At 34.5% G+C, this 22,850-nt stretch overlaps 2 protein-coding genes across 10 annotated transcripts; both read right to left on the bottom strand.

Annotated features, from left to right (window-relative positions):
• Positions 1-10,002: 10,002 nt before the first annotated feature.
• LOC129313459 (pentatricopeptide repeat-containing protein At5g40410, mitochondrial) lies at positions 10,003-17,872 on the bottom strand. 9 transcript variants are annotated; one of them, XM_054956594.1, is made up of 9 exons: positions 15,694-17,872; positions 14,895-15,113; positions 14,013-14,233; positions 13,314-13,466; positions 12,990-13,056; positions 12,416-12,535; positions 11,735-12,230; positions 11,195-11,296; positions 10,003-10,408 (listed from the first exon to the last, which is right to left on the bottom strand). In XM_054956594.1, exon 1 carries the CDS (start codon positions 17,577-17,579, stop codon positions 15,774-15,776), a length of 1,806 nt encoding a protein of 601 aa, XP_054812569.1. In that variant the 5' UTR covers positions 17,580-17,872; the 3' UTR covers positions 10,003-10,408; positions 11,195-11,296; positions 11,735-12,230; positions 12,416-12,535; positions 12,990-13,056; positions 13,314-13,466; positions 14,013-14,233; positions 14,895-15,113; positions 15,694-15,773. The 9 variants fall into 9 exon arrangements, with proteins under 9 accessions (XP_054812569.1, XP_054812570.1, XP_054812565.1 ...); XM_054956595.1 differs by having other exon boundaries at positions 11,735-11,792; positions 12,416-13,499; XM_054956590.1 differs by having other exon boundaries at positions 12,416-13,466.
• Positions 17,873-19,196: 1,324 nt separating this feature from the next.
• LOC129313559 (60S ribosomal protein L31-like) lies at positions 19,197-21,063 on the bottom strand. Its single transcript, XM_054956786.1, has 2 exons — positions 20,907-21,063; positions 19,197-19,655 (listed from the first exon to the last, which is right to left on the bottom strand). Exons 1-2 carry the CDS (start codon positions 20,990-20,992, stop codon positions 19,376-19,378), a joined length of 366 nt encoding a protein of 121 aa, XP_054812761.1. The 5' UTR covers positions 20,993-21,063; the 3' UTR covers positions 19,197-19,375.
• Positions 21,064-22,850: the final 1,787 nt, after the last annotated feature.

The following is a 22,850-nucleotide window of genomic DNA, read 5'->3' as shown; positions in this document are numbered from 1 at the left end:
ATTATATAGAAGGCAGAAGTTGTTGGGATTGTGAATCATATCACAAATATATGAGCCAAAGGAAATCTAAAGAGTCCTAATAGCATTGAGTGGCGAAACCTAGCCTTCCTTAAGGACAACGTGGTTCTACCACTAAGAATAATTGTAGTTAGTTTATTAATAAAAAGATTAAATACATATGAAAAAGATTATTACATGTAAATAATACTTCGGTTGGTCTTAAATATAAAATTTAGATAATTAATTTATAATAATTTATGAAATTATGTAAGTTAATTTATTACATTAAAAGTTAGATAATACTTGAATCTTAGGAAGAAAAGAACATACAACAACAATGGATATAATGTATAAAAATGAGAACAAGATATGACATCGGAAGTCACTATTTATGAGGTAAATTAATTGTCGCTTTGTATTCATATAACTTAATCATTCATTATTAATTTTCATAAAAACCTAATGATTATTTATTTATTATTAATATTTTTTAATTTAATACTTCCACCGTAAAAAAATGTAAAGTATTTTTTGAAATGTTAAATATTAAAAAATATAAAGCATTTTTAATTTAAAGTACAATCATTGCTTTTTTTTTCAAAAGTGCTGTTATTAAATAAGTTATTTTATATTTATTTTAGGGTGAAAAACCCTACTAAATAGGGATAAATATAAAAAAATATGATTAATTAAAAAATTAATGCGGTGAAATTTGATTAAAAATGCCTTACATTTTTTAATAGAGGGAATACATCTTATAACAATTCCTTAATCATATTAGTAACAATTATTTATTCATCATTTGTATTCAAATGATTACTAATTTATTACACAAATCATATGATGGAACAGGGTATATAGTTGATAAATCGTTCCTACCAAGAACAAGTTTTGAAGCATAGGAAATGATGTATTGAAGAAACCGTTCTTGATTTGATGAATTTTAAAAAGCATTCTCTTCCTATATGATTTTAGATGTAGTATTTTGAGAAATAATTCCCACAGTATAGCATTTAGTTTTTTTTTTAACTGTGTATAGTCTCTTGGTAGAAAAACTAATTTCTATTGTCAAATTATTAGATTGCTCTTGACATGAAAAAATAAAATGGAGGCTAAAACTCTAGTTCACAATGTTATAATCCATGTATTTCTTAATTTAACAATATTTATAATACATAATTATTGAATAAGCTACTAAACTAACAAAAATAATGTCTCCGACGATAAATGGCCCAATATATAACAAAACGATGCTCAAGTACAAGGTAATCAAAATCTTATAAAGGACGAACAAGGGACAAAATAGATCTAAACACAATCAAATCCAAGATCATATACACTAACCATAAATAAAATTTTAGATCATATAATTCCACCTATGTCTTATAGCCAGTCCCAAGCCTGAATAAAAGAGGAGAGTTGTGTTAGGCTCTCAACAACTAACGTAAAATTTTATTGAATCTCTCATAGATATAGACAATAGATGTTTTGTGCTAATGCTAGCTCCTTACTTGTAAGTAACATGTTGCATGGCTTGAGTGCAATGATAAGTGAGTTAAGGCTGCCCCATAGAAGCCCGGATGTAGTGTTAAATGAACAAGAGCTATCACATTATTTTGGACAAGCGTGACTAAAGAAGTTAGTCCATGTGAACAAGATCATACTTGATACTTGGAATGTTGGGACCTTAATTGGTAAATCTATAGTTGTGGTAGGAGTTATGATTTATAGAAAAATTAATATCTTATGCCTGTAGGAAACTAAATGGGCTAGTGAACAAGTTAAGGATATCTAAGGTTTTAAACTCTAGTATACTAGGAAAGTAAACACACGTAATGTGGTAGGTATTATTGTCGATAAGGAGTGAAAAAAGAATGTGGTAAAAGTTAACAGAATTGGAGACAGAATTATTTTCTTAAAAATGATCATCAAACAGAAAACTATCAATATTGTTAGCGTTTATGCACCTTAAGTTAAGATAGAAGCTAGTCATAAACAATTATTTTGGGAAGACTTAGAGGGGTTGATCAAAAGCATACCACATAATTAAAAGATCTTTATTGGAGGTGATTTTAATGGACATGTTGGGAGGGAGGCAGGTCATTATACGAAGGTGCATGATGGTCTGGGTTGTGGAGAACTAAATAATGAAGGGCAACATATCCTTGATTTCTCTTTGACGTATGATTTCAAGATTGCTAATACCTATTTCAAGAAGAGGAATAAGCATCTCATCACTTATAAAAGCAAAGCTTTAAGGTCACAAATTGATTTCTTTTTGGTAAGGAACACGGATAGAAAATTTTGTAAAAATTGTAAGATAATTCTTGGGGATGTTGTTACAATACAGCACAGGGTCCTTGTCCTTGATATGTCTATTATGAGTAAAAACTAAAAGCGTCGACAAGTAATAAGTTTAAGGATTAGGTGGTGGCAATTAAAAGGTAAAAAGAAAGAAATTTTCAACAAACTTGGCCAAAAGAATTTGGGAGTCTCGAGAAAGTGCTAATACCTTATGGAAAGACTTGGCTGTAAAGGTAAGGAAGGTTGCAAAAAAAGTTTTGGGAGAATCAATAAGTTTTGGTTTGAGAAATAAGGAGTCTTGGTGGTGGAATGATAGCGTACAAAAAAAAATCAAATATAAAAAGGAGTGTTTCAAAGCCATCTATTTATGCAATAATAATAAAAATTGGGAAAGGTATCGTATAGCTAAAAGGGAAACTAAGAAGGCCATAAGTAAAGCTCATTCAAAAGCATTTGGAGAGTTTTATAATGGTCGTGGGATAAAGGATGAAAAATAAAAAATTTATAAGATTGCTAAAAGTAAGGAAAGAAGATCAATAGATTTGGAACAAGTAAGGTGTATAAAGGATGAAAATAAAAATGTCTTAGTCACATATAATGATATTAAAGATCGATGGGAGACATACTTTTCTAAACTTTTCAATAATGATGGGGGTTTATCAATTAACTTGAAAAATTTAGTAACTCCTAAAAAAGAGCAAAATTTGTCATTTTATCAAAAAATGCGAGCTTGGAAAGTGAGAGAAGCTCTTAAGAAAATGGCAAGTAGTAGAGCCAATGGACCTGATTGTATCCCTATTAAAATGTGGAAATGTTTGGGTGAAGAAGAGTGCGGTGGTTAACTAAGTTATTTAGTGTGATCTTACAATCCAAGAGAATGTCGGACGATTGGAGGAGAAGCACCTTAATTCCTATTTATAAAAATAAAGAAGATATTTAGAATTGTGTTAATTATAGAGAGATTAAACTTATAAGTCATACTATGAAATTATGGAAAAGAGTAATTGAGCATAGGTTGAAATTGGAAACTGACATTTTTGAGAATTAGTTCAACTTCATGCCAGGGAGGGCGACTACAAAATTAATTTATCTACTAAAAAGATTAATGAAAAAGTATCGATGTAAAGGTAAAGATTTACATATAGTTTTCATTGATTTGGAAAAAATTTATGATTGTATACCAAGAGAAGTACTTTAAAAGGCATTGAAAAAGAAAGGTGTCTAAATTGCCTATATTCGAGCTATATAAGACATGTATGAGGGGACAACAACTGATATAAGAATGTTTAGTGGTGAAACAAAAAATTTTCCTATAAAGATTGGACTGCATCAAGAATTATCTTTGAGTCTTTATTTGTTTGATCTAATCTTAGATATTTTGATTGAGCATATTTAAGAGGAAATTCCTAAATACATGCTTTTTACAGATAATATAGTTCTTATTACAGAAACAAGAGAAGAGATAAATTGTAAACTTAAGTTATGGAGGAAGACATTAGAGTCAAAAGGTTTTCACCTAAGTAAGAGTAAAATAGAATATTTATATTGTAATTTTGATAAGGGGTCAATAAGTAGTAATTTGGAAGTAAAATTGGGTGATTAGACCACACCTCAAGTAGAAAAGTTTAGATATTTGGAAGAGATTATTCAACAAAATGAGAAATTTGATGGAGATATTGCACATAGGATACAAGCAAGGTAGTTTAATTAGAGAAAGATTAAAGGAGTTATCTGTAATCGTAAGATACTTGATAAGTTTAAAGAAAAGTTTTATCAAACTGCTATAAAACTAACATTTTTATATGGTAGTGAATGTTGAGCTTTGATGGAATAGCAAAAGCATAAAATTAAAGTAACATAAATGAGAATATTAAGATGAATGTATGGATATACACATAAAAATAAAATTTAAAATGAGCAAATATGGGAAAAAATGGGCGTGGCACCTATTAAAAAAATGATAGAAAATCATTTGAGGTGGTTCGAACATGTACAAAGAAAACCACGGGAGGCACCTGTGAGGAGAATGAAATAAATGACTTTGAGCTCTGTCAAGAAGGGTAAAGGAAAACTGAAGAAAACACCTTTGGAGGTTGTTGAGCGAGACCTTTTAATTAACAATATTTTTAAAAACTTAATAAATGATAAAGCACAATGACGTCATATAATTCATGTAGCCAACCCCACCTAATGAGATAAGGCTTGTTGTTATTGTTGCTACTGTATCATAAAACAATCAAAAATACTCATAAAACCATCAAACAACAAGCATAAACACAAAATAAACACAATGTCAATAATATATTATATACATGGGTAAACTTAAGCAATCTTAGGAGAACCCATGTTGTCTAATACTGACAACACATTAAATATGGGCAGGACAACCACAAGATTGAAAAACAAACAAGTCTTCATTCCATGAGAAGACAATTAAGCACCCACAGCTAGTCTTAACTTCACTTTCTCTTCTGAAAACAAACTCACATCAGAACTGAAAATAGAAAACCATCTAGCTCCAGCAGGCAGAAATAAGAAAGAACTAACCCCGATGAGCACGAAGAAAGCATTAGACAATGGTACCAAAAGAGAAAGAACCAGAAGCTCAAATGACAAAAGGAGGACACAAAGCAAAGAAAATTTAACCTCTGCCTCTTTTTTGAAATAGCATCTCCACATTTTGCGGCAAAAAAAATCAAGGCATCCTGGATGGCAAAGATTAGGCAATCTATCTCAAGGTTCTACAATATTCATCACAATCCTGAAGCCAAGATAAACAATCTGACAAGCTGTTAGGCTGCTAAATTGCGAGCTTGAATGATCTGACAATCATATTCATGATCCTGATTACTATAATTATAACCATATCTCATCTCAAAATGCATCTTCTAAAAAAAAAAAGCCACACAGGTAAATATATCCAACCCTAAGAATGCATTCAATCCATTCTTGTAAGTTTGAGTGTTCAATATAGATCCTCTTTTGGCTCCTTTTGCTATCTACAACGGATATATAACCACTTGTAAATTATACCTAACCTTTTTTTAGGTCATCAGCTAGCGATGACATAATCAACTCATGACTAGCTTTAGCACTTGGAGTCAGATCATAAATTCATATCCAAAACTAAAATGTCCACGTGCAACACAAAATACCAGGACATAATTTAGTAATGTGGATCTTTGGAGAGAATAATATTTCTTATATATTCATGTATATGTACAAACAGATCCTATATATATACATCAAGAGAGATAAGGTCTAATAAATAATAATAAAGCTTAATGAATGATACTAATAACTACTAATTATTGACAATAATAACATAACATTCCCACATTCCCCCTCAAGTTGGATCATAAATGCTAATCATATCCAACTTGCTCGTACAACTCTCAAAGGCAAGCTTAGGTAGCCCCTTGGTCAACAAATCCGCAGCTTGTAACTTTGTAGGTAGATATGTCAAGCATATACTACCTTCCTTTACTTTCTCTCTGATAAAATGTCCATCCACTTCAATATGTTTAGATTTATCATGCTGTACAGGATTCAACGCCATGATTATGGTAGCCTTATCATCACAATACAACTTCATTGGTGGATCTACTCTGACTTGCATTTCTTCCATGACCCTTCTTATCCAAAGTTCTTCTATAATTCCTTGAGCTAATACTCTCAATTCTGATTCAGCATTGCTTTTACATACAACTGTCTACTTTTGACTTTTCCAAGTTACTAAGTTTCCCCACACCAACGAGCAATAGCCAAAGGTACATCTCCTATCTGCATAGGTCCCCCCCAATTTGCATCTGTATAGATCTCAATTGTCTTCTAATCATGCTTCTTAAATAGTAATCCCTTACTAAGTGTACCTTTAAGGTATCTAAGAATCCTATATACAGCTTTCAAGTGTTTCTTCTTTGGATCACACATGTATTAACTCGCTATACTGACAACAAAAGCAATATCAGCCATGTATAGGATAGATAAATCAACTTCCCAACCATTCTTTGATATATGTCTTTATCAATAGTTTCTTCTTTTTCATTGCCTTCTTCTTCTTCAACCTCATCATTAGAGTTGTCTTCTCCTTCTGACCTCCTTACTATTTTTCTCAGAGTTCTTCTTCTTTCTCGAGACCACAATAGGAGTTTCCTTAGGTTTACAACCTAACATGCCAATTTCCTTCAAAAGATCAAGTACATACTTCCTCTGAGACACATATATGCCTTATTTTGACATTACAACTTCCATCCCAAGAAAATATTTCAAGTTCCCAAGATCCTTGACTTCAAATTCTTTACATAGGACAATCTTTATCCTTGTTATTTTCTCAACATGATCTCCTGTAAGAATTATATCATCTACATATATAATAAAGATGTACTTCTTGGCTTTCTCAATCTTAACAAACATCGTATGATTTGATAATCCTTGTTTATAGCCTTCTGACTTCAGAACCTTTGAGAATCTATCAAATCATGCTCTAAGTGATTGTTTCAAGCCATATAGGGATTTCTTCAGCCAACATACTTTGTCACTTCTTCCTTTATCAAACTCGGAGGTAGAGTCATGTAGACTTCTTTTAATTCTCCATTTAGAAAGGCATTCTTGATATCTAGTTGATGGAGTGACCATTCAAGGTTAGCTGCTACTAATAATAAAATTCTGATAGTGTTTAGTTTTGCAACTGGTGCAAACGTCTCTTTATAGTCTATACTACATGTGTGGGTAAAACCTCTTACTACTAATCGTGCCTTTAACTTGTCAAGTGTGCTATCAACCTTATACTTCGGGGTGAAGAACCACTTGTAACTAACCAATTTCTTACCTCTAGGTCTTTTAACAATCTCCCATGTTTCATTTTTCAAAACTCTCATTTTCTCCATAACTGCATTTCTCCATTTTAGTATTCACAGTGCCTCTTGGATGTTGTTAGGAATAACAACTTTATCCAAATTAGTGATAAAGGCTGGTAACTCGAAAAGAGAGCCTTATAGGATATATGCTTCTGAATTAGATGTAAAGTGTAAGACCGAGGTTGTTTCCAGAGAGCAATAGGTAGATCAAGATCAACAGGTTCACTTCCTTATTCTAAATCATCTGGCTCACTAGATGGATCTGTCTTTGGTACATCAACTCCAAGAACTATCTCTGGTTCTGACTCTCTTGGTGCCTCAGGTATAAATTGCTTACTATCTTTGGATTTCTTTTTTTCAAGTGTAAACCAATAACTTTCCCTTTTATGGCCTTTCTACATCTTCCTCTGCTTTATTGTTTTCCTCAAATCTTGGCATAAGAAAAGAGGTTGGTGTTGATAAGGGTGATAGTTCTATTATAAGAGGTAGTGGCTCAAGAAATACATATTCTATGTTCGATTCTAGTTCCCAGGTCTAAGATTCACCTATGTTCTCCTCCTGAATTGAAGAATTGGGATAGAATAGAGTAGCTTCATGAAAGGTGACATCAAGGCTAAAAAACGTGTGTTTTGTGATAGGGTCAAAATATTTGTATCCTTTTTGGGTAGGAGAATAGCTAAGGAATATGTACTTGGTGGCTCGAGGTTCAAGTTTGGTACTTTGGTGGTTATAGACAAATGTTATGCAACCAAACACACGAAACGAAAGATTGGTTTCAATTTAGGAGGTGGAGAAAATACTTCACAATTTGTGGAGAGGGGTTTCAAAAGATAAGACCCAACTGGGCATACGGTTGATAAAGTAAGTTGTAGTCAAAATAGCATCTGCCTAATAAAACTTAGGCACATTACAGGTCAACATGAGTGCTCTAGCAACGTCAAGAATATGGCGATTTTTCCTTTCTGTAACCCATTTTGCTAGGGTATATAAGCACAAGAACTGGTATGCACAATACCGTGCAATTAGAGAGAGGTATTCAAAGATTGGTTAAAGTACTCAGTGCTATTGTCGGTGTGTAAAACTTGGATGGTGGTATTAAACTGAGTTTTGATCATGTTGAAGAAATTTATGAACATGGATACAGCCTCTAATTTATTTCATAAAAGGTAAGCCCAACAAACGTGAGTGTGGTCATCAATAAAGGAAATGAACCATGTTGCTTTGGGTGTATGAGATAGTCCCCACAAGTCACTGTGAATAGTTGTGAAAGGTTTGATAGGTGTGTATTTTGCTTTAGAAAAGGACGTTCTGTGATGTTTGGCAAGCTCACACACTTCACAATGAATGTCATTAATATTCAAGTTGGGACATAAAGTTGGAAACAATCATTAAAGATAATGAAAATTAGGATGACCCATCCTCTTATGCCACAACATAAAATCATTAACTTTAGAGGAGGATGTAGAATTACCAACAATTGAGGAGTTACTTGCTCGGATGGAGACTTCAAAATAGTAAAGCCCCTCATACTCCTTAATATTTTTTATTGTCACTCTAGATGATAGATCCTGAAACACACAACAAGAGGGGAGAAATTTAGCATAACAATTTGATTGCTTGGTCAATTGGCTAACTGAAAGTAAATTGCAATCAAGCTTAGGCACATGAAGTATAGATTCCATCACTATAGAATCTGAAATCTGAATGCTCCCTTTTCCCACTACAGGTGTTAATGAGCCATCTACAATCTTGATTTTAATATTCCTAACACACGGGGCATAAGCGGTAAACAATTCATGGTAGTTTTTCATGTGGTTGGAGGCTCTAAAGTCAACAATTCACACTATTCTATTGTGTGATGTTGTTAAAGCCTGAAGGAAGGAACCTTTTTTCGCCACTAATGCAACAAGTGTAGCTTTGGCAACTTTTGATATGAAACATAGAAATATTATCATTCCTATAATGTCAGACATAAATCGACTCCCATATCCAAGACAAATTAAACACCACAGACCCATTAAAATGGGAAAGCAGTACAGAACATAATGGGATAAAGCCAGAGTCCATGAACGAAGGTTGCCCAGACGGAGGACATACTAAGATCTAGCCAGAATCTTCAAGTCAACGCCGGAGGAAATCATCAAAGCCATACTGAACCACGCACGCTCCCTCACGTGCTAATGAAGCGTCTTTGGCGCCAAAGACTGTTGAGGCGTGTGTGACTCACATGCGCCACCGTTAGTCGTGATGTTTCTAGGTTTGGCTGATCGGAGCCTCCTCTTCCTCATAGGGCTGGCAGTGAAGGTCAACAAAGCCTCCAGCAACAATCGTATGAACGCCCCACAATATTGTACAAACTGCAATATGCGATCCATAACCCGAAACCCTAAAAAATTGGCATGGCTCTGATACCATGTGGATCTTTGGAGAGAATAATATTTCTTATATATTCATGTATATGTACAAATAGATCCTATATATATACATCAAGAGAGATGAAGTCTAATAAATAATAATAAAGCCTAATGAATGATACTAATAACTACTAATTATTGACAATAATAATCTAATATTCCCACAAGTAACAATAGCAAACTATCAATATTATGTGTAGACATGCATAAACAGGAAACTTTGATGGCATTAAGAGTCATTACAAAGCACTCCAAAATTTGAAATACTTCTAGATGCAAAAAGCAGGACTAAGCCATGACAAGAATGTGATGTTCCTGTCACTAATAGTGATTAAAATGAAGAACTCTCATTATTATAACAAGACAGTTGCTTCCAAAATGGTGAGACAATTAACACATAAAGCTTAAATTTAACAAGCTCAACATAAAAAATAATTAATGCCGCATACCAATTGCATTACCAAGCTCCTGCATGTACTCTATAGAATAATGTGTGCAGTAGGAAGAGTTAAAAGTACACCCCGAAGGACCAACTGGTACAACGCTAGCCCATACCTGATTTAAGGTTATCACATGCCTTTTTGCTACCCGAATAGGAAAATCTCTGACATGACCAGAATCCACTCTGTTAAGTATGATGACAACAATGATATTATCAAATAAAATAAAATAACAAAAATGACTCTAACATTTTCAGCTCCTGAGCAAAAGATTCCACGAGAGATAATGTGCCAGAAGTCAATGTAACAGAGCCAACGCCCAACTTAGGAAAAACTTCCATAGCTATTCCTGGATTAAAGCACCATCAACTAAGGACCCTTGAAGCCTTACCTACAGCATCAAAATTTTAAATCATAATAACAGAAAGTTGAAGGAATGTCTACACCTGTAGCACCACATAGTTCTATGAGAAACAACTTTCAGTGTCCATAGAATGAAAAGAGTATCTTCAAAAACAAGATTACAGACTATGGTTCAGAGGGTTTGATCTTTAAAATATCAAAAGGAACAACTAACCTTGATCATATCTATTATATTGCATTTTTAGAGCATAGTTCAGGAAGTATAAACAGAAAAGTAATGTAGTGAGAATAAAAAGAACAAATCAAACTTTCTGGTCTACCTATACTGCTATAGAAAAGGGATTCCCCTTGGTATCTGTTTTGTTTTTGTTGGAATCCCATGAGTCTTGGGAAGAAATGTATGGGATATTTGCTAGTTAATAGGCCATGATTCATGGACATTCAGTGGCAAGAATCTAAATGGTTTGTTGTGGGTTAATGGGCTAAAGTCAATACGTCAGCAATTCACTTTTCAAGTTTTAGTAGAAGTGCAGCAAAAAATAATTGAGTACTATAAGCAGTGATGCAATATTATAAAATATTAAAAAAGAGGCCAGCAAAAACACCACTAGTCTCAAATCATTTAGACAAAAATTTAGAACATGGAAATGTTATATAGATGTAATTTCCTGCCTCACCACAGATATAACCAGAAAGCGTTAGATAATACAACTAGCCCTCAATAATGGTACGAAAAACAACAAAAAGCATGCATCTTGATATCATCACATATAAATAGGAACCTTCAAGAGCATACTCTAAGGATCAAGTTCACCTTTAAGGATAGCAAAATTATCTGGATTCCATGACTTATCATTCAATTTGTCTCTTCTGCCTATACAAAGGTCAACACAACTTTGAGCCTCAGAAATGCAAGCTGTTAGAAGCCAAAAAGGAAAGTCAAAAGAGGCAGCATCAGCACATAAGCTTTCCCGCATAAAGATAAAAAGTCAGCAAGTGATTGATGACAAGAAAATTTGAATCACATAAGCAAACTATAAATAAAAAATGCAGAACACAGAACTAAAGAGGACTGTAAGAATACGTGATAAATATTTAGTTACTTGCTTAAATTGTAAATTAGTTATTATCTTCAGAGTTAGTTACTCAAATAAGTTATTATATTAAGTTAGTTATTATCTCGTCAAATTAGTTATTTATTATTTAATAAGGATAGGATACACACACATTCAAAGACTTCTTTTATCTATTCTCTCTTGAATTTTACGATAACAAAACAATATACGTAGTACAAACATTTCAAAATTTTGTTTATGGAGAAAATCAAACCCCAGTCACAAACATATATTCTTACCAGGTTATGAGCTTCATCATATATGAGAATGCTTGATGGGTCTGACGAAATATTGGGCCTGAGACATTAGCCCAACATTATAGTAGGAGAAAAACAAAAACAAGAGAGATGAGTTGGCAGAAACAAGAGAGGGGACCAATGCAACGAATTCTGACATATAATGGTGGTATGGGAGTGTGCAGGAGGTAAGGAAAAAGTGTGGTTTCTTTCTGTTCTTCATTTTTCTTCGTTCTATGTTCAGTGAGTGTGATCTTGGGTTGTGACTACTGGGTTGAGTCTTTAATTCTCCCACAAAGGTTAAAGACTTAATCAGTAACTTTTATTGTATTTCTTATTATCACAGCTTTTTATTAATATATCAGCAAGGTTTCCATCAATGCTATATTCCCAAGAAATATTCAGAGATTTTCTAGATCCACGATCAATAAGATAGTTGCATGGTGCAAACACTATATCAGCAGCCTTGTGGAGTTCTTTTGATAAGTAGTGGGGACACCTGAGGTAAAGACAAGCCATGTGAAACATATGAGAGTCCAAGCACTTGGCAATTTCAATTGGTTGAAAGAAAAAGAAGAAGCAAAGTGGCATTAAACAATCCAATTCAAATGCTTTGATTTCATTGGGAAAAAAATTAAGCACAACAGCAGGAACATACGGCCCAAATCTTTTTCCAATGCTTACCAAATCTTCATCATTGGGAAAAAAATTAAGCACAACAGCAGGAACATACGGCCCAAATCTTTTTCCAATGTTCACCAAATCTTCAATGTCTATAGGTTCTTCTCCAAGATGGGGGTTTCTCTTTGAGTATTCGAACAAGAACAAAATTAGAATCTCAGGTTAGTCTAAATCTAAATGTCGATGCGCTAAAACATACTAAAATGCACAAACACAGACATGATATTATGATCCAAATCATATTCTAAAACTTTTGAAACACTAACACAAAATAGCTACAGTATGTAAAATATATGCAAGCTTAGAAGACATGAGATGAGTTTATTAGGTAAAGGGTAAGGCACTTAGAAAGTACACAGGCAAAAGGAGAGGATTATACTTCACCCTAGATTTGTCAAGATTCAAGAACAGATACAGTTGGCACGGGAAGCTCAAGTTTTTGGCAGTAAAGATGAATGAAACATCATACAGTGACTATTTACAAATAGCAAAAGCATCATATAGATCACAATGAAAAGCCAACTAGCCTTGAGCAAAAGTTTCCCCGTCCCCAATACAAAACCTGCATCAGCATTACCAATGCCTGTAGCAAACTGACCAAATGCTCCAGCAGTACAAGTGTGAGAACCAGTACAAAGAAGAACCTGCAGAAACAGAATGAGTTAATAAAAGAGGGAAACAAAATGCTGTCAACCACTAGTTTTTTTCTTGTAGATCAAGGAAATCTCTCCCGGCCTGCAATGAGTTCCCCGAGCAAGAGCAACATGGCACAAACATTTGTAATCCGGGCTTGCCTGCACAGTTATAAGTCCACCTTCCTTTGCCATAGCCATAACAAATTACCATGCGCCTTCTAAGAATCCAAAATAACAAATTAATATTGAAGAAAATAACAGCATACCTTAAAATCACTCAAATCTTCAATATCGTATATGTGCTTTATTTTTTGTTCCTGGCAAAAATGTCTTAAAATGTCCACATTGCAATTGGCACGTTGATCACTTGTGAAGATATAATGATCAGGAATTATAACCACCCTTTCACGGTCCCAAACCTTGGATTGCAAAACAAAATGCAGTCGGTAATCCTATAAACACTAGAACATTCTTTGATTATTCAAATAAGCATAAGAATAAAAATTTGGACTAAAAACCTCAAGCAAAAATTTTTTTGGCTACCATTACCGCTCCAATTTTTTTTTTTTAAATAATGAACAGCTGAATAGTTACATCGTGGTTTAGATGAACTCTATAATGACAAATCTTGTGCTAAATGCCAAGTTTCTATTCTTGAAACACTTCAATTGCTATATTCAGCCCTCTTCATACCTCTCCATGACCAAATCACTCTTTAATCTCAGTGATATACAATAAGATAGTAGTGAATAGTGAAATGATTGTAGACCAAAAAGCAGACACTTTTTCCTCCAGGCATACTAACTTTTAAAACTATTTGAATCGATTTAACCACTACTTAAGCATAATGAAAGACCAATTGCCATCATTTGGATTTTAAATAAGAAATCCAGAATATAAAGTATGGCATTGGTAGAATTGCAATAAACTTTTCCTCTTCTTCTTCATCCTCATTTGGCCCTCACCCGTTAAGCCTTGATTCAGGTCATTGCACCTCTCTCATCAAGCATACTGACCCGTTTTGTAGGATAGGAGGGCAAGACCTCGGCTAAGAGCAAATGGGTCAGGTTGGTTTCATCCGTTGATGAACTCTGTCCACAGCCCCTGAATGCTTCACACTCAATGTCAGCTTGCAGTTCAGATCCAAATTCAAGGCCGTCCCTTTTTGTTCTGCCCGCAGCAGGTTCTTGTAAACAAACAAAGCGGTGAAGATGAAAGAGAGAAGGGAAACAGAGAATATGTATAACTTCTTGCATTGTTGGTGTAGCGTCCATGGCTGCCTATATAACATGCTAAGTTTTTTGTTATAATTTTTTTGGGTTTATCAAATTTTTGTATTGCGAGACTATAAGAAAGGCATCTCACTAATCATGGAAGCTTGTAATTACAGCATAAACAAGTCTTGAAACCCAAAATAGTGTAAAAAGTAGAACAGACTTATAATCCAAGGCAGTGCCACCTCCCTCGTTTGAAAGAGATCATGAGTTGAACATGGCATTGACATATTTGTGCATGTGTGTGTGTGTGTGGGTGTATGTCTTCCTTTTTTATCATGAAGGATTAGATTAGGAGTAAAATTTATAAAAAAGAAAAAAACAAGAAATTGACTCAATCATGTAATGTAGTCTCTTGGCAAAGTAGGAATTTCACCTCCTTTTATTGAGGTAACATTACCATACTTAGAACACCATTAAACATTAAATCATTGAACAATTTTTGTTCCTTGCGTGTTTCGAACAGATATGAGGTTCAAAAAGCTTACCTTTGATTGGTAAGCTGCAAAAATAATTCCAATCAATCTACTAATTGACATACAGTGGATGCATTATTCTAATATAGTTTATCACCTTATCAATATGCTTGTCTGAAAAAATTGGACGATTCTCTTCTGTGATGCTCCATTTTCATCAGTACTCATACCTTATGAGTACAATTAACACCTTTCCAGTCAGGTCTATGTATTGCATAGCATCATTTCAGCAATGAAAAAAATCAATTTCTCTGTTGAACAAGTATTGTCTTCTTCAAGAATGTGGCTGCCCGTAGAGGCTCCCCAAACTAGTTACCTGAAAATTATCTTAAATCAACAAATGATAAGAAAGAAGAAAGAACATTGGCAACATCCAGGCATGTAACAAATTCATGTTTAGTAACTTATACTAAGTTTATGTTCTCTCAACAACATGAAGAGGCAAAGGGGTAGGTAGCTGGTAAGCTAACCATTCATTATTTCATTTAGCTATCATCTTGTCTCAGTGTTGGAGAAAATCCAGTTATGTATTACCCATTTTTAAAATTAGAAGGGTAGACACTAACAGCCTGAGGTTATCAATGGGATTGAAGCCACAACCTCCCACTTATAGGGGAGCATATATGCCACTAGACTTCGACACCATTGGCTATGTATTAACTTTCCTTGTCCTTATTTATTTCATTAATCACAAACAAATGATGGTATAATCTTGATTAACAATGCTCCCAATGCCCACTTCTGAACATCCAGCGATTAATCCAATTGTTTTCAATTTACAAAAAGAGAATATCTTTTGATCCTAAACATTTCAATTGCCTTCCTCTCTGTGTATAGGGTAAGCAAACCTGAAAAATAAAAGTGGGATGAATATGGAGAAGAAAACATGTTAATACCAAGTCACTGGTAAATTACTGTTGTATGATGGCCATTTCTATCTGTGGCAATCATTTGAGCACCATCAAAGCCATAAAAATTACCAATAATCACCACATGAACATGATCCATCCAAGAACTGATGAAATCTCTTTGAATCTCGGATTATGATAGTACGTTTCTCTATTAGTGAGACAAACTTTGCAGTGCTGTGACAATCTCGACAAATTCTGAGGTTCTTCATTATAACTAATGGTTCATCAGGGCTGGTAACCAGAAGGCCATATGCAAGGGCAATCTTCTCACTGTGCTTGTAAATCATATCCATTTTCACTTCCTCATCAACATTATGAAGAACAGAATCAGTTTCTGTCACAAAACCAGCCTCATGAATCTTTCTGAGCAGCTCTTCTAGTTTTTCATGTATCTTGTCAGCATCAGGGTGAGAATAATCATCCACCACAAATCGATGGATTTTCTTCCCATGCTCAATAAAACTGATTCCAGGGCTTCTAATTAGACCTTTAGCCTTCATCGAAGCCCTCACTTTTGATGCATTATCCCATAAACCCGCAGCAGAGTATATGTTTGAAAGCATAATGTAGTTTCTAGAATCTAATGGATCTAAAGCAATCATTTTCTCTGCAGCTTCTTTCCCCAGGTCAATATTACGGTGAACCCGACAAGCAGCAAGAAGAGCACCCCAGACTCCAGCATTAGGATCAAAAGGCATGTTCTTAATCAGCTCATGAGCATCACTGAGCAGACCACAGCGGCCAAGAAGATCTACCATACAAGAATAATGATCCAATCTGGGTTGAACTCCATAAACATCAGACATGATATAGAAGTAGTACTTTCCCTCCTCAACAAGCCCTGAATGGCTACAAGCACTCAACAAATGGGTAAAAGTAACATGATCAGGCTCCATACCCTGCCTTACTGTCCTTTCAAAGAATTCTATTGCTGTTTTCCCATGCCCATGCATGGCATAAGCTGCGATCATTGCACTCCAAGCCACTTTATCAGGCTTACCAATCTCCGTAAAGACCTTATGAGAAGCATGTAATCTCCCTAACTTTGAGTACAAGATTAAAAGCGTGGTTGCAATTGTAACATTTTCATTCAGACCACAGGTTAAGATTACACCATGAATGGCCTCTGCTAATTTCCCAATAGGCAAGTTTTCACAAGCTTGAAGCAAGGCTACAATTGTTGCCTTGTCAGGCAAGAGTCCATTATGCCTCATCATATTAAAGTATTGAAAAGCTTCTCTAGGGATCCCGTTTTGGACGTAGATAGCCACCATTGAATTCCATGATACCAGATTTCGTTCTGGGATTTCCCAAAATAGCCTGAAAGCAGAGCCAAGACAGCCAAACTTGCCATACATATTTATAAGAGAATTAGCGATCTTGGATTCCAACTTTATGCCCAATTTCACTGCATTACCATGAAGATACCAACCTTCATGCCGGCCTTTTGCAGAAGAACAAGCTGAGATGATGGGTAAAAGCGTCAGCTCATTCATATCCCATGTAAGTTCAGATTTCAACTTCAAAAATACATTCATGCACTTACCAAGGTCTCCTCTTTTTGAAAACCCAGAAATCAAAGAATTCCAGGAGACCAGGTCTCTGTGGGGCATTTCATCAAACAGCTTTTCCGCGTCATCTGTGAACCCCAGATTGATGTAAGTAGATACTAACTGGTCGCCAATGAAACCATCTCTGTAATTCAGAGATTTGAACACTCGAGCATGAATCGCCCCGCAGCAGGAGACAGAATGTGAAGAATTCAACGCAACCAGCAGACGCGTAAGTGGAGATTCTCGGCACGAGATGGTGTGAAATTTAAGAGAAGTTTTTGAAGAAACAGAACTACATGTCTTCTTCAGTGCTCGCATGATTTATGCATAGTAAAAGCGAAGAAAGCATCAAAATTGAATAAGCTAGTAGGGGTCTCAGGAATAAACTACCAACCTATAACGGTTGAATTTCGCGCGCTAATAACAAATTATTTCAGCGTCGAAGGAGTTAATCTTAAAACAAAAATCATGTAGAAACATTTCCGTAACAATTTTAATAAAATTGCTTGTCAGTGGTCAGCGTCTGTGGTGATCATTAGCTTTTCTTTCTTTATTTTTCATTATATACTTTACTCGTTTTTAATGAGTAGGGAAAGTCAAAACCAAGCTATCTCTATAACAGCCTCACATACTTTTTTAAAAGAGATTCCAAGTTTAGAATTAGTGTTGACATGCTTATATAAGTGTGTGTCTCCTTTTTTCTTTTTTAAAAAAAAAAAGGCTCGGCTATGGGTAAAATTTAAAATGAGTTGAGAGAGAAGAAAAAAACAATGCCAACAGAACTTCGGTAACGTTAGTTTTCCGCATCCTAGCATAGATAAAAATTAAAAATAGAGAAATGAATTGAGAATTCGATCTAGCAAAAACAAATTAATGTTTGAATTTTTGTTAAAATAGTGTTCAACCATACCTTAAATTTGATTGTTGTCCATAAAAAAATAACTATGAGCAATAAAAAAATGAATGAATGAATACATTATTCCTTATTAGAATACAAGTTAGTTTAATGTTACTGTATTTTATATAACATTCATCTAAGCTAAAATCTACTAACTCTGCTAAACTGAACTTCTATGTTAGGGGAAAGAAACTCATTCTTAGTTGCTACCAAGTTTTACATGCAATTAGGTGAATTTCTATTTTTAACACAAAAGAGAAGGCCACAGCCAGAAATTCGTACAAAATTTTTAATCTACGTAAACAAGTGTAGTTCATTAAATTTTTAGGTGGCTTTTTCTTACTTTGCTGAATGCTCATCGTGAAAAGAATTTTTCGTACTAGTGTGATATGAGAATCGTTAACACAATTTAGAGAACGATTAACAAGAATAATTAGTATCATAATAATAAGACCATTTGCATTAACGTATTACATTCTTAATTATAATTTATTGGACAAACCTTAAATACTTAATAATATTTTTATCAAATTAAACAAAAAAAGTAAATTTTAATGGGTTAATAATATTCATAATACAAATTTATTATGAAATAAATAATCAATAAAAAAATACGTATATGTTGATTTAATTGACAACGGTTTACAATGTCCTAGGCTGAAAGAACATTTAAACTTGAGACCTTGCAATGTTTGTAGTAAATCAAATCTCAATCTAAATAGTTGATGATTTCTCCAAAACAATAAATAATAAAATACGGATAGATGAGATGATTTTCATAAAGCATACCTAGTTTATATCGACCAGTCGTATACCACAAAAAACGTATTCGAAACGCTTCCAAGGGAAAGCATGCCTTTGGCTAAAGATGCACTGAATAATATTTTACCTAGAAATGCACCATTTTAAGGATCGTACTGCCTAGGTATTGCTTAATAAAGACGGATGGTACTTCTTAAGGAGAGGGTTAGATTGACAACGGAACAGACATTATTAAATTGAAACAGGCAATAAAAAATGAGATTGACAAGACAAAATAAGCACGGGAAACATGGAACTTAACGCTCTGCAATAGTAAATCCAACAAAATTCCATAATCCTGTCGTTGCAGGTAACAACAAAGGCGTATTCAAAGCAGTCAAATGTACCTCAGCAATTAAATAAAAACACAGCCAAAAATGGATAAAGTAACTATCATCTAAGGAGGCTGGGTAGATTAATCCTCTTCATCAATCACCTTGGTGCCCAAACCTTTCAATTCTTCTCTTGAGATGTCTACAACAGTGACTAATGAGTAAAACTCTTCCTTGGCATCTTCTTCATCGTTTCTTTTTCGGGCTATGCGAACACGAATTCTCCTTGGGACGCTGCGGATTCCACCACTCCAAACATGCTTGTTAAGCTTGACATCCACTCTCACATCAGATGTTCCCATAGCCTTCTGGGCGAACTTTCTAATTTCCTTGATTGCCTTTGGAGCCTTCTTTTTGAATGTGCTGTATGCAATTAGAGGGCAGAAAATATGCATTAGACAGAGAAAGAAACAAAAGGACTTGCAATATGGCACTGATATTGAAATCTAGTCATGTCCAGCCATAAATTTTTCCCCACAATGAGCTTTCTCCTGAAGCTCATAAAAACAGAACATGATTTAACTGAAGAATTTGATCAACATGTTGTAAACAAAATGAACTACTTTGAACAGCTAGGTCATATGCCAGTCCAAAGCTCATGTTTCAAAAGGCTCATTCATCCATGGGCTTTGGGTACAGAGTTCTAAACGCTCCCGCAAGCACACTACTAGGCCTATTGATACAATATATGATAATAACACATTAGCACAAATAGGAAGTAATCTATTTAATGTTCAGTAGATACAGAGAATACACTGTTAATAGATTGCGATAATTGCTATGATTATGCATCTACATCTAACCAGTATCAGTTTGCACAACATACGAGTCCAAAAACTTCATCTAGGACAATCACAAAGAGAAAAAACATACTCGTCTTTAAGATCATTCTAGCAGCTGAACTGCTACTCAAGGAAGGACCAATGAATAGTCACAATTTTAGTATTGCCCACTATTCTAGTTGCAAGCTCATGATTCACTAGGACCTACCGATAGAATCCTGTAAACAATTTCACTCTAAGAGAGGTTGAAGCTTATCATCTATATCTGAACCAAGAAAGCAAAAATAAATGGCACAAACAGGAAGCAATTTATTTGACAGCCAGGTCGATACAAATTAAGTCATATCAGTTTACTCTAATTGCTGGATCAAAAGCTCCAACTAAGACAACCACAAACATAAATCACATATTTAACTTAATCCTAGCAGCCGAAAGTCCAAATACCCAATTACAAGTCAAAGCGACCAACGCATGCCTCAGAAACTTCCTTTAGAAAAAAAATACGAAAATGATGATGCAATTAAACAAACTTCAACCTACACTGACTCATTAAGATCTATAAATTTACAAGGTAAGAACGAATCGCAGAAGGGGAAAAAGATAGATTACACCGGTTAGCTACATCAGAACATGTATTGGGACTTAGTAGACAACGCTAGGGAATTTAAGGCCGTGAGAGATACACGCTACCGAGGAAAAAGATGACAATGGACCCAAAAGCTCGTCCAAATTGACTTGACAGTTCTTACTAGTCTTACAGCAAAAATTTCATACGAATCGAGTAGGATCTCAGCAAGTATGGAAAAGCAAAGAGATAGAATTGAAAAGTTACCATCCATGCAGGCGCTTGTGGAGGTTGATGGTGTACTCTCTGGTGACCACCTCCTCCTTTCTCCCTTTCGCCGTCTTCTCCACCATTGTTGCAGCTTCACGAGTCTAATGCCTCCAACACGGATTTCCACTCCAACTCAAAAAACCCTAGTTGCTGGAGACAGAACAATATATAGGATTTCTATAAACTGAAAAGCCCTCGCCTTTCTATCAAACTACCAATATGCCCTATGTGTCAATCTGGGTCGGATCAAATCCGGAGCAGTGACCCAGACAAAATCCAAGCTGTCCCCTTAGCGATAATTAATTAATTACCATTTATTAAAAAAATAATTAATTACCACTCTCAGTGAAACGTTATGAATATCAACTCTGTACCCATATATATATATATCAAATATATTAATTTATTAATCAAATATATAATAAATATATAGATATTAAAGATAATATATATACATGTAAATTAAACTTTTATATAATTCATAAATCATAAATAATGTGATTCATCCCATACTTCTAAAATTTATATTATTTATTTTATAAATAATGAAATTATCAAAATAACACATTTGTTTTATAACATTTGAGGTTAGTTTGGGGTGGAATTTGAAAAAGTGAAATTTCCACCCTCCACAATGAGTGCAAATTATTATGCCCTCATTTGGTACAATGGAAATGATATTAATAGAAGTAAAAATGGATATGAAAATGAATATAGATATGGATATGAGATTTAAAAGTATATTTGATATGTTTATAGAATTAAGAGATGATTTTTATTCACTAGTAAAAAATATGAAAAGACAAAAATACTCTCATCCTAAAAAAATTTGCCCTAACCTAAATCAAAGTAGGGACCACCCTTGTAACCTAGATTGAAGTAAGAATTAGATGCCATATACAAAAATCGCAACCCAAATCAAAGCAAAAATGAAAAATTAGATGCCGTATGCAAAAAACAAGAAGTACAATAAATCATGAAGAACTGGGCTTTAGCTAGATGCAGTAAAGAAGAAGAAGAAGAAATCATAAAGACAACAAAAGCAACAGGCGGAAGAGATGATTTGCATTCAACATCAATGAAGCTTTTCTAGATTAAGTGGTTTGCATTTGTCATTAGTAGGGGTCAGCAAGTTGGTCACATCCTCATTGCTATTGCCGCTGCCATCTGCAAAGGAGAAGAAGATCGAGGTTCTTTAAAGACAAAGGTGGCTTGAGATCTAAGGAAGGTGGTCTAGTTTGTGCTTGTCTTTCATAGGAACTATGTTCTAAAGGTCATCAGTGTAACATCCCAAAAATCTTAACCTCAATTAATCAAGTTAAATGAGACTAAATTAGTAATTAAGGGTAATTAGGTAAACTAATGTGATGTGTCGTTTAAGAAGGCCAAGGAACCTATTAGGTTGTGATCGTAGCCTTAAGATTGGGCTTGGAATAATAATGAGCTACTCAGGCCCTAAAAAAGGAAGAAAATATGGGAAGGGAGTCTTGTTGTGGCGTGTGTGCTGTGTATCACGTGTGCAAAGGCCAAAATCAGATAAGATAGCCATATGTGCCCTATAATGTGGTGTAGGAAGTGTGCACCACAACCCATGGCTCAATATACACAAGACAACACTTCCTATACCACTATACCACACATTACAGTACGACAGCATGCACTGTATCGTATGGCCAAAAATTTAGACTTATCAAATATAAGCTAAAAAAAAGGAAATAAAGAGAGAGTTGAGTGAGAAATGAAAAAACACTCAAGCAACTTTACTAGGGTTTGTATTTTTCTATAATGTCAGAAGGTTTATCTCCCTTTTTCCCTTCATTCGTAGGTAGAAGCCTTCTTCTTGTAAGTATTCCTCTTGTCAAGTCCTTCATCTACTTTAGCCCTTAAAAACTCCTCCTCTTCCTTTTCTTCTAACAAAACGTCGAATCTAGAGCTTTCTTG

This window comes from Prosopis cineraria, unplaced genomic scaffold (genome assembly GCF_029017545.1).
Source record: "Prosopis cineraria cultivar Desert tree isolate PC_DT_omini unplaced genomic scaffold, ASM2901754v1 PC6, whole genome shotgun sequence".
Lineage (NCBI taxonomy): Eukaryota > Viridiplantae > Streptophyta > Magnoliopsida > Fabales > Fabaceae > Prosopis > Prosopis cineraria.
The sequence above is the reverse complement of the archived record's forward strand: the minus strand, read 5'-3'. Positions and strand labels throughout refer to the sequence as shown.

Excerpts from the sequence above, each read along its gene's own strand:
- LOC129313459 (XM_054956595.1), bottom strand. The coding sequence starts at position 17,579 with ATGCGAGCACTGAAGAAGACATGTAGTTCTGTTTCTTCAAAAACTTCT.
- LOC129313559 (XM_054956786.1), bottom strand. The coding sequence starts at position 20,992 with ATGGTGGAGAAGACGGCGAAAGGGAGAAAGGAGGAGGTGGTCACCAGA. Across the intron at positions 19,656-20,906 it reads CACAAGCGCCTGCATGGATG|CACATTCAAAAAGAAGGCTC; the intron begins GTAACTTTTCAA and ends AATTGCATACAG.